Source organism: Lactuca virosa, chromosome 4, assembly GCF_052849685.1.
Source record: "Lactuca virosa cultivar CGN04683 chromosome 4, Lactuca_virosa_CGN04683_v6, whole genome shotgun sequence".
In the NCBI taxonomy this organism is placed as follows: domain Eukaryota; kingdom Viridiplantae; phylum Streptophyta; class Magnoliopsida; order Asterales; family Asteraceae; genus Lactuca; species Lactuca virosa.
The window spans coordinates 109,510,038-109,520,469 of NC_136429.1; the positions used below are offsets into that span (position 1 = coordinate 109,510,038).

At 34.3% G+C, this 10,432-nt stretch overlaps 2 protein-coding genes across 2 annotated transcripts; one reads left to right on the forward strand and one right to left on the reverse strand.

Annotated features, from left to right (window-relative positions):
• Positions 1-2,562: 2,562 nt before the first annotated feature.
• LOC145168411 (kiwellin-1-like) lies at positions 2,563-3,120 on the forward strand. Its single transcript, XM_079087233.1, has one exon. It carries the CDS (start codon positions 2,563-2,565, stop codon positions 3,118-3,120), a length of 558 nt encoding a protein of 185 aa, XP_078943359.1.
• A 494-nt stretch (positions 3,121-3,614) lies between these two features.
• Positions 3,615-7,488, reverse strand: LOC145107149 (internal alternative NAD(P)H-ubiquinone oxidoreductase A1, mitochondrial-like). Its single transcript, XM_079044008.1, has 10 exons — positions 7,342-7,488; positions 6,953-6,995; positions 5,941-6,501; positions 5,611-5,827; positions 5,349-5,509; positions 5,184-5,249; positions 4,549-4,712; positions 4,335-4,449; positions 4,071-4,253; positions 3,615-3,968 (listed from the first exon to the last, which is right to left on the reverse strand). The coding sequence occupies exons 3-10, from the start codon at positions 6,490-6,492 to the stop codon at positions 3,816-3,818; spliced, it is 1,611 nt and encodes a 536-aa protein (XP_078900134.1). The 5' UTR covers positions 6,493-6,501; positions 6,953-6,995; positions 7,342-7,488; the 3' UTR covers positions 3,615-3,815.
• Between the last annotated feature and the right edge of the window lie 2,944 nt (positions 7,489-10,432).

A 10,432-nucleotide genomic window follows, 5' to 3' on the forward strand; every position in this document is an offset into this window, starting at 1 on the left:
GATCCAGCCCGGAAGTCAAGTGGGGTGCACCGTTGACCGTTGACCATATAAATTAATACGAAAAAATTAAAATAACAAGAAGTAGAATAACATTATAACCTTAAATATCATTTTACAATTGAAATCTAGGACATAACTAAAAAATCCATTGATGATATTTTCATTCCTAACCTTGGAAAATTTTTATGTTTCAACTGTGCAAATTACACAATAATTTAAAATTTCATTTGGAATCGATTTGGTTAAACAATAAAAAACCATTAAACAATAAAAATCATTAAACAAAACCATTCAACATAGAACAAAGGCAAAGTCACTAAGTAAGTTCAAAACTATTAAGCAAAACAGTTAAGTAAAAATCTGAACTTTGTACACCCTTTTTAATCGGTTATATATCTTTCCATTGTCCCACATAACTATTAAGCAAAACAAACCAAAGTATCAAACCCATTTAATCCAAATTAACCAAGGTATCAAACCCATTTAATCCAAATTAATCAGCCAATAGTATTAAATTAAGGCAAAATTCAGTTTAAATCTAAATTAAGTTCAAAGTATCAAAGCAAAAATCAGAAATCAGGAATCACTAAAATCAGTTCACACAAAACCACTAAGCAAGATAAACCCATTTCAGTTTAGAAATGGAACACAAAATCACAAAACCTGATTTGAGAGTTTCAAACCAAATTTCTGAAAATTGAACACAAAATCAAAAGAAATCAGTGCAACAAACTTACAAACTTTTCGTCGGCGGTGTTGTGCGGCGTCATACGGTGGTGGGTCGTGTGCGGCGGCAGATGGTGTCGGTCAGCCGGTGGTGAGCAGCTTCAGGCAATGGCCTCACTACGTTAGGCAGCGGTGATGTGTGCCTGGATTGAGCGAAGTTTTGGCGACGGTGGGCGGTGGTTCTAGAGTGCTAATTCCCGACGATTTTCATTTGTTTGTGCTATGGACCATGGTTTCCACTTGTTGGGTACTTGGTAGGCTAGGTCAAAGAACGGAAGAGAAGAATAGACGGGAAGAGAAAAATGGACGAGGGAAAGAAATCTAAATGAGTGGGGACCAATGTTTGCGAAGTGGGTCCATAGTTAAAAATAAAAACGAGATAAATTATTTTTTTTTGCATATTACTAGAGGGAAAAAATTTTAAGTGGGGCCATGCACCCCACTCCTATTGAATTGAATCCGCCACTTCTTAGAACAAGCCCAATAAAAAGATCGAGGTTGCTTGCGATCAAAGCCGAATCACACTCCCTTCAACGTAACCTGATTCCTGCTGCGTCTACCCTGCAGCGTAAAGCTACACTTTTCTTGAAACCGACTCTCAAACCGGCCGCCCTAGATCTTCACGAGCCATAGGCTCTCATACCAAGGATAAGGTATAAACCTTGTAATACCTTGGTGCCCAAGGAAAAGTAAAGTGCAACAAGAAAAAAAAAAGAACAAAGGAATAATAGGAAAGAAAACAACTTTGATATTACTTGTTAACCAATATTTTTATTTCTTTAAAAACTGCGTTTCATACGTTCCTATAGACAAAAAAATATCCTACTTAAATTCTAAAAGTTCTAAAACTATGCCGGAGATAAAAACTTAAAAGACTAATAAAAAAAAGGAAACTTTCCTAATGCCAAAAACCGATTAACAAAACAACACTTCTCTTTTATCCTACTCAAACTTCACAAAAGTAATTTCATGCATCTCAACCGTAATTCGTGCACAAAATGAATCAAGCGAGGTTGATATTTTAAAGGAACCGTCCCTTCGAGCAACTCTAACCTAGGAAGGGAAAAGCTAAAAAAATATGGTGTTTAGTGATTATTATTATTATTATGTAATTTCTATTTTTTTTATTTAAATTAATGAAAATTTTTAACTATTATTAATCTTATTTATTTTTATTTCTATTTAGTAATTAATTCAAATGTATAAAAATCAATAAGTATTATTTGTATTAAAAAATAAAAGAAAATAGGTGGAAGATTAAAAAATACAAGACCTTCTATGAGTCAGATAAAGGATATTGGGTATTATAGAGAAAGATAAAGGATAGATGTCAATTCTTTGAGTCAGAAGAATGACTAACTAATTAAAATGGTAATTATTCTAACAAGATTGCATATTCAGTGTGTGAGTTATACAAGAAAAATACATCGCAAAGATTGGTAAATATACAAAGCCGTTGATAATGCTTTGGATTGGAAGCCTAAACTGCATGCATGCAGTGTTGAACTTCACAAATAAATTAACATTCGTACAGGGACAAAATTATGCACAACACCATAGCGGAGAATTTTGTATTATATTGGTCAAATCAGTTGAAACGGCATCTACAATTATTTTATATTATGAAAATGAAAGAGAAATTGAATGTCTAAGGTATCATCTATATGCTAGTGCCGTAGAATAACATCTTGTCAATTCATTAAAAAAAAAAAAAAACTTTGACTACTAAATAGGCTTGTTGTTGAGCCAAACTCTACATAAAACTTAATCCATGTGCCTTGCTATTCATCCCACATTACCATTGTAAGAAGTTATACTCACAAACCGAAGGAGAGAATGAAGAGCTTCTGTTTTCTTTTAGTTTTGGTTCTCCTCCAAGCAGCAACTTCATTAGAGATATTGAATGCGGAGACTTGCAAACCAAGCGGTGGGATCAGGGGAAAAAAACCACCTCATGGAAAATGCAACCGTGAGAATGACTCGGATTGTTGTGTTGAAGGTAAGTTTTACACCACATACACATGCTCAGCTCCGGTGACAAGTGAGACGAAAGCAACACTTACATTAAACAGTTTCCAAAAAGGAGGTGATGGCGGTGGTCCATCAGAGTGTGACAAAAAGTACCACTCTGATGACACACCCGTTGTGGCATTGTCAACCGGATGGTATAAAGGAGGGGACAGGTGCCACAAGTATATTACCATTAATGGAAACGGGAGGAGTGTGAAGGCAATGGTTGTGGATGAGTGCGATTCTACTATGGGTTGTGATGCCATACATGACTATCAACCACCTTGCCCTAATAATATCGTTGATGCTTCCAAAGCAGTGTGGAAAGCCTTAGGGGTATCCGAAAGTAACTGGGGAGATTTGGATATTACTTGGACAGAATGATATGTGAATCTCTAGCTAGCTTCTTGTAAAATGTCAAAAAGTAATTGTGCTTTTTATTCGTGTGAATATATATGTAATGATGTTTATGTAACTAAATTGGATATTCTATATGAATTGTGGGGTTCAACAAAATTTCCAAGGCTGTATGCATTAAGCTTTTAGTTTAGAACGTCCTTCAACCTATTTTTCTAGTTGAGCAACGTTTTTGTTTTGAAAGATGAAACAGAACCCAAATCGATAAAGTAAAAAAGTTTAACTGATCAAAATTACAACTTGTACGTAATAATAAATTTTTAATAGTTATATCTACTAAAGTAGCATGTTCCATATAAGAAAATGGCAACTTAGTCAAAATATCTAGAAAATAAATATCTAATGAATATGAAAATATGGGATTCTGTCTACTTAAGTTATTCAGAAAATGTTTCTTTATAATTTTTTTTTTCTTTTTGTTAGCTGTAGACGACTTAAATAAAATTAGCAGGTTCAACGAGGAAATGTTTATATTTTTGTATTATCTCTCCTAGACACCAGAAAGGTATCAAAAAGTTTCCAAACGGTTACAATAGGTGTATGTCATCTTCTGAATCATAATCATGAAAAATTTGGATGGTTTGGAATTATGAAACAGTAGCAAAATTTATGAGCCTAAAGCTAACCTAAATTAACTTAACAATAACAAACCGGTTGCTTCATCATATTCTTGTATTATCTCTTCCAAACACCAGTGTGGTGGCCCAATTGATTGCAACATACAACCTGTTCCTCCAGCTCAACACACGTGTCAGATAGGCAGACCGCCATATCAGCCAGCTCACAAACCCCGCCATCGACACTCCCCCAGCATCCTGTTGTTGTACACAACAAGATTATGATCAACTAATTATAAAAAAGAGATCTACATGTCCGTTTCTCAGTTTGTAAATTAAGACCAATAAATAATAAATTACCTTTGACTGGCTTAGGTCAACTAGCGCCTTATAGCGCCCAACAGAAGCCATGCTTCCAAGATGCTTGTAAACAAAAGGTTCTCCAAGATCGATGTCCCTTGCAGAATAAGCCCTCCCTGCATTTTGCTTCCCAATCTTTTTATTAAACAGCTCCACTAGAAACTTCCCTTCTCTTTCAGCAACCTGTTATATTCAAATAAACCATGCTTTTAATTACAACTCAAAAAAAAAAAAAAACATTTTCAAGTGAAAGATGAAGCAAACCTGAGCTAGAGCAGGAAGAACCTGCCTTCCTGTGTGTTCAAGAAAACCAGCACAATCTCCAAGTGCAAATACATCTTCAACAGAAGGAACCCTCAACCATTCATCCACACCAATCCTGCACAATTAATTAAACACATTTCTAAAAATATAGGTGCTTCATTCTTCATATATTAACCACAAAATGCATGGATGAAAACTATATATATGTATATACCTTCCACCAGGAGATTTGGGAAGATGTAGTGATTTTATGAACTGAGAGGGACCCACTCCTGTCGACCATACCAGAAGCCCATAAGGCACAACACTCCCATCACTAAGAATCAGTTTTTGTGGTTGCACCTCTTTCACAACTCCTCGAACAAGTCGAACACCATACTGATACATATATAACATCTTTTTAGTTTGTTTAAGCCATTTAATTTTATATATATGGGTCCCATTTTGATACAGATACTAATATGGTAATTAAAAGGGCAAATGAACCAAAGTTGCTACATGCATAATCTACAAGGAGTAAAAGGGTAAATCAGGAATATGGCTAAAATCTGTTAGAGAGAGAGAGAGAGAGAGTAATAAATAGGGAAGATGATTTCATTTGTGAGGAGTCTAGAAATTTTACAGTGTAATACTTTGTATTGGCTCTTAAGCTTTCGGCTTAGAGAGAGGGAGATTCCCTGGGCAATCTTTTAGATTGTGTTAATCGTGTAATCAATTAGTCAATTTCATCATCTTCTTCTTTTCAATCTTTCTCTGTTTGATCATATTTCATCAAACCCTAATTTCTGTTCTTCATCACATTTCCATGGAAAAGTAGTTGTGAATACTGAATAATGTTGCGTAAATTACCTTTGTTAAGTGTTTCATTGCATATTGCCGTAGCCCAACATCAAACGACGATAGGATTTCATTTGCCTGTTGCAAAAACACAAGTCATATTTAATAATAATAAATAAAAAAATCAAACCAGGTTTACAAATTTACATGTATGAAAAAAGAACAATGAATTATAACCTCAATAAGTGTGACACGAACGTAGTTTTTGACATGAGCATAACGTTGAAAAACATCTCTCACAATAAAATCACTCAATTCACCACTAAACTCTACTCCAGTTGGGCCTCCTCCAATAACAACACAATGCAACATTCGCTCCTTTTCTTCCTCAGATACACCTGAAAATTGAATACTTTCATTTCAGTCTTTGTTACAAATCAACCATCAAGATTCACACAAAATAATTACAAATACTGCATATAAAGAGTAAACTTATTACCAGGATTCTCAGACACCATCAAGTTCAACAGAAGCTTCTTCCTTATTTCTTGAGCATGACTAACTTCACGAAGAAAATGTGCATGCTCCTTCACACCCTTTATTCCAAACGTTAATGGCTCAGCTCCAGAAGCAATTACAAGCTTATCATATGCAACTTTGAATCGATAAGGTTCATAACCTAGTCCATGATTATTATCATCCGTCTCACAATACACCTATTCATGAACACAAACAAAACAAATCATTCATATATATTTGTTAGATTCCCACATCAGCTAAACACAGTCTCAAAGAAAACCAAAGACTCCACATGAATATCCATGCTTACTTCATGTTTTTTTGTATCAATGTCGGTGCATGAAGCGAGGTAAAAGTAGGAGCCCGGATGCTTAGCTAAAGCGGGCTGGACACGGCCCACGGGCTCGGTTACAGAACGGAGTTCAAGAGTCCCAACACAAGTTGATGCAAGTAAAGGTGTGAAAACCATGTGATTTCTAGGTGAAATGCAAACAATATCATATATTGTAGTATCAATTCCTTTAAGGAATCTACAAGCTCCCCAACCAGTTCCAAGAACCACAACTCTAGGTTTGTCCCCTGGTTTAGTTGGTTCAAGACTAGCATAGTGAAAATTCTCAGTTTCTGAAATCCGCATTGCATGACCAAATCTATATCCTTCAATCCCATGAATTCCTCTTCCTTCAAAATTCATATGATCTGCTTTGGTTAGGCTTTGTAGGTATAAAATCCTGCTCACTGTTTTAGCATTTGAAGTTGAGTGTGAAGTGTTGGAAAAAGGAATAATGGAAGAGTTTGTGTTTGTGTTTGTGTTTGTTCCTGATGATCGTCTCCAGTTTCTTGAAATCCTTGCTAGCGCCATTAAGTTTATCTGAAAAATGTAATGGGTTAAGAAAAATAAATTTGTATACAAAGATTATGTTTTGAAAGAAACGACAAGATTTTGTAGAGCATAGATTTGCTCATCAATTGATGGTAGCTCCAATATGATGTATGAAATGATGTTGTTTAGATCTAAAGTTGGACACCCTGGTTTTTGGTAAGAGACAAGAAGGGATCTAGAAACAAGTTTACAGAGGAAAATGCCAAGAATCTCCCATTAACTTGGACTGCTTTATTAAATTGAATAATTTATCATAAGTAAAATAACATTAGTTTTTGGTGCCTGATGAAAGAAAACTAGAGCAGCCAGGGGCAATCTAATATGATCTTAGTTATATTTAAGAAAATCGATCAAATCAAATCTGATGGATTTGGTGTATATTCACCAAGATGATTGTGTATACTATGATCGTAAGTTTCATACAAAATGTTCACATCACCTGAATTTAGAGAAAGAAAATCAGAATCTTCACTTCACAAGCCCTGTAATACACACAAAACAAAATCGTATAATGTTGAGTTCTCGTTCAGGCAATATCACAAACACTTAAAGATCAATACACAATTTGGCGTAAAGCTAGAACACGTGAAAACAAGAAACAGGTTTTAATTAAATGAAACATTCACATTGAGAGACAAAGTCAAAAAGAGGGAACAAATTTGTTATAAGATCGATTTCTTAAACTTTTTTTTTTGTTTTTTTAAAGAATCAAAAGTTTACATCGGGAGAGGAAGATAAAACGCGAACAAATTTTCTAGAAGTTTCCATTTCTTTTTCAATGGATCCAACGTTTACATTGGAAACTAAAGAAGGAAAGAAGTTCGTTACCAAGAACGCAATTCAGTATGTGTCCGATGGTGTTTCTGTGTGTATGAGAGAGAGAAATGATGAAAGAATAGTATCAGTGAGTGGCGAAAGGTTGTTAGGGTGTAGTAGAAATGTAAGAAAATCACATGCCCATGCCCATGCCCTTCATCACTTCATGACATTTGGGAGAAAAATAGCTATTTGATTACGATATGTTAGTTACTTGTTGCCCACGCCGTATGCTTTGTTACTATTGGGCTGTGGCCCACACTAACTTTACTAATTTTAGTATATATTGTTACTACTTTGACTTCTTAAAATATAAAAAACGTAGTGAGAACTTTTTTAATTATTCACAGCTTTTTTTTACATTTATTTAAAAATAACTTAACTGATTTATTGGTTTTTTAAAAGGTAATAAATAAATAAAAAATTGGCAATGTGAACATAACTTTTAAAATGTTTTTTCATTAACTCTTCAAAAAAAGTTTCAATAAATTATTATTTTTCATTAACTTTTTGTGTTGTGAAAAACAAATACACCTTAAAACATGTATAAACTAAGAAAAATATTTTTTTAAAAAAAGAAAACTTATAGACATATTGATTTTTCCCACCACAAAATATAATACAAAAACTTTATTAAAAAACTAATTTTATCATCATCATAACTCAATAAGTCCTTTTGTCTATAAATCTTTTTTAGATTCAAAATAAAATCAAAAACATCCCCTTAATTTGACGAGCAAGCTAGCTTTTTCATTTTTTGTATGGAATCAGAGAGTTTTAACCAATTAAAAATATACAACATTTAAAAATTATTGTAAGAGATATAATGAATTTTTGTATTTTGAGTTTTTTCGTGAAAAAAATCAAATAAAAAGCTCATTTATTGTGGATTTTTTTTACGCTACCACCTTGGCGTCATCTCACTTCTTTATTTTTTTTATTTAGTTTTTTTTAAGATAGTTAAAATACTATAATTTAAAAAATATATTAAATAAATAAAAACAGAAAGTTTTCATTACTTGAAAATAAAAATTACATAATTAAAATTGAAACGAAACTAAAACATAACAAAAACTAAAATACAAGATTGCGCCGAAAAAAAAAGGCCTAGTCGATATTTTTTTCTTAATGTTCGTCTTTACCTAAAACCATTTTGAGTTCTTCTCCCGAATGATGATCGGTTCTTTCCACTAAATATTTCAAAATTTTGATGTGTTGTGTTTTGCCGCGTGTTTTTTTTCTTCACGCGGACGAACAATTTATTCTAGTTTAAGCTTGTCATCGTTGTTTAAGTCTAACCCAACATGAACATCTGATAAAATTGTAGAACTTGTCGATGTGTTTTTGTTCTTTTTGTTGCACCAGCTTCAACTTCTTTCTTCTACATACCTCACCATTTCAGAATAGAGGCTAAAACTTTCCAAACCTTACCATATTTGAACGGTCTCCCCTTGTTTTGCAAAGAGGGTAATTATAGCACCTCATTATGAATGTCTTCATCACTTTGCCTATGTTTCCGTTGAGTTTTTAGGTTGTTGTACAGCACATCCATCTTTACAACTAACATGTGCACCTCCCGAAACTTTGTTGTACAACACGTTCACTGCAAACCATGTCATTCAATCATGAAAGTAACATTCAATTGTTTTAATAACATAAATCAGAGTAATGAATCTATAAGTGTGGAACATATTAAAATCAAAATAGCAGATGCGATGCAATCACGTTGTGTCCTTCTCTTGGTTACCAAAAGAACCTGAAACATTTGTACTTAAAATCATATGCGTAAAGCTTAGTGAGTTACCACATATTACACATAACAATGGGCCCAACCCTAGGGGTATATTTCGACCCATGTGAACGCTATGATCCAAACATAGTTTTACAGTCACTTCTGTTGCTACGATCCAACCGCAATCTTTCCTACTATGGTCCACCCACAGTATTTCATACATGTGTTGTGATCTAACCACAGTCTTTCATGCAAAAGTCACAAAGACAGTCTAGCATAAAATGACACCTAATTTCTTATATAGTATAGTGAGAAGACTCACTTGATCAAAAATTGAAGTGACAGCACAACAAGTCACACAAATCAGCTACGTGCACCACTTAAATCAATAGTGGTCAGGTATCCGTCCATGACTCAAAATCCTAAAGTTTGACCCAAGGTCAAACTTTCTCAAAATTTTGAAAATTCAGCGTGTTGGTCAAAAGACATGTCGTGCCACTTTCTAGGTGCTTCACGCCCACTAAGATAGTCGTGTTTTCAGACAGTCAGACATGCATCTGGAAAAACTCAGAAGTCGCGTTGCGCCCTAGTCGTTTTTCATAAGGGTCTTTCGACTTAATCCATTAATTCATGGCTCAAGTTTCCAAATATGAATCTCACTAGTGTATTAATGGATAAAAAGTTTACAACTTTATCTATTAAGACATCACCATCATGCAAGATCTAAACTTTAACACTCCAAAAATAACATAAAGGACCAAATAGCTTGCATGGCTTAAAGCACATGCACAAAGTACCAACTTTCCAAGTCCAAAAGGTACATAGAGTATTCCTAGGTACTCAAAAGGTGTTGGAGTCATCTAAACTCCAAGGTCATAAACAAAATGGACCAAAAAGTGATAAAATATGATCAATAACAAGATCTAATGAACCAAAGAGCAAGTTAGGAACTTTATACTCACAAAGGTCCATAAATGAGGAAACTTTGCTTGATCCAAACTTAAACCTTCCTTTACTGACACTAGATAACTTTTTGATCTTCAAGCTTCACTCAAAAAACGGAGAAATAAGCTCACAAATCAACCAAATTCTCAAGAATGAGAGAGAGAGAGAGAGAGAGAGAGAGATGGTTAAGGTTTCTGTAAAATTGCTCAAAGGGTCATGGAGGCTAGGAATGATCAAACCCTAGGGGTTAATAGCCTTTAAATACCCCAAACCATTAATAAAACAATTAGCCCACTGGGTCGGAGGCACGTCGCGTCCCCTAAAGAGGCACGTCCAGTTTTTCAGCAAAAACGATTAATGGATTCCAGTTTCGCCTCATCTCTCTACTTTCTTTTGGACTATAAAACACACACACACACACATATA

Coding starts and splice junctions, on each gene's coding strand:
- LOC145168411 (XM_079087233.1), top strand. CDS start 2,563: ATGAAGAGCTTCTGTTTTCTTTTAGTTTTGGTTCTCCTCCAAGCAGCA.
- LOC145107149 (XM_079044008.1), bottom strand. CDS start 6,492: ATGGCGCTAGCAAGGATTTCAAGAAACTGGAGACGATCATCAGGAACA. Junction 5,510..5,610: donor GATGGTGTCTGAGAATCCTG/GTAATAAGTTTA, acceptor TTCAATTTTCAG/GTGTATCTGAGGAAGAAAAG. Junction 4,254..4,334: donor TTCTTCCTGCTCTAGCTCAG/GTTTGCTTCATC, acceptor TGAATATAACAG/GTTGCTGAAAGAGAAGGGAA.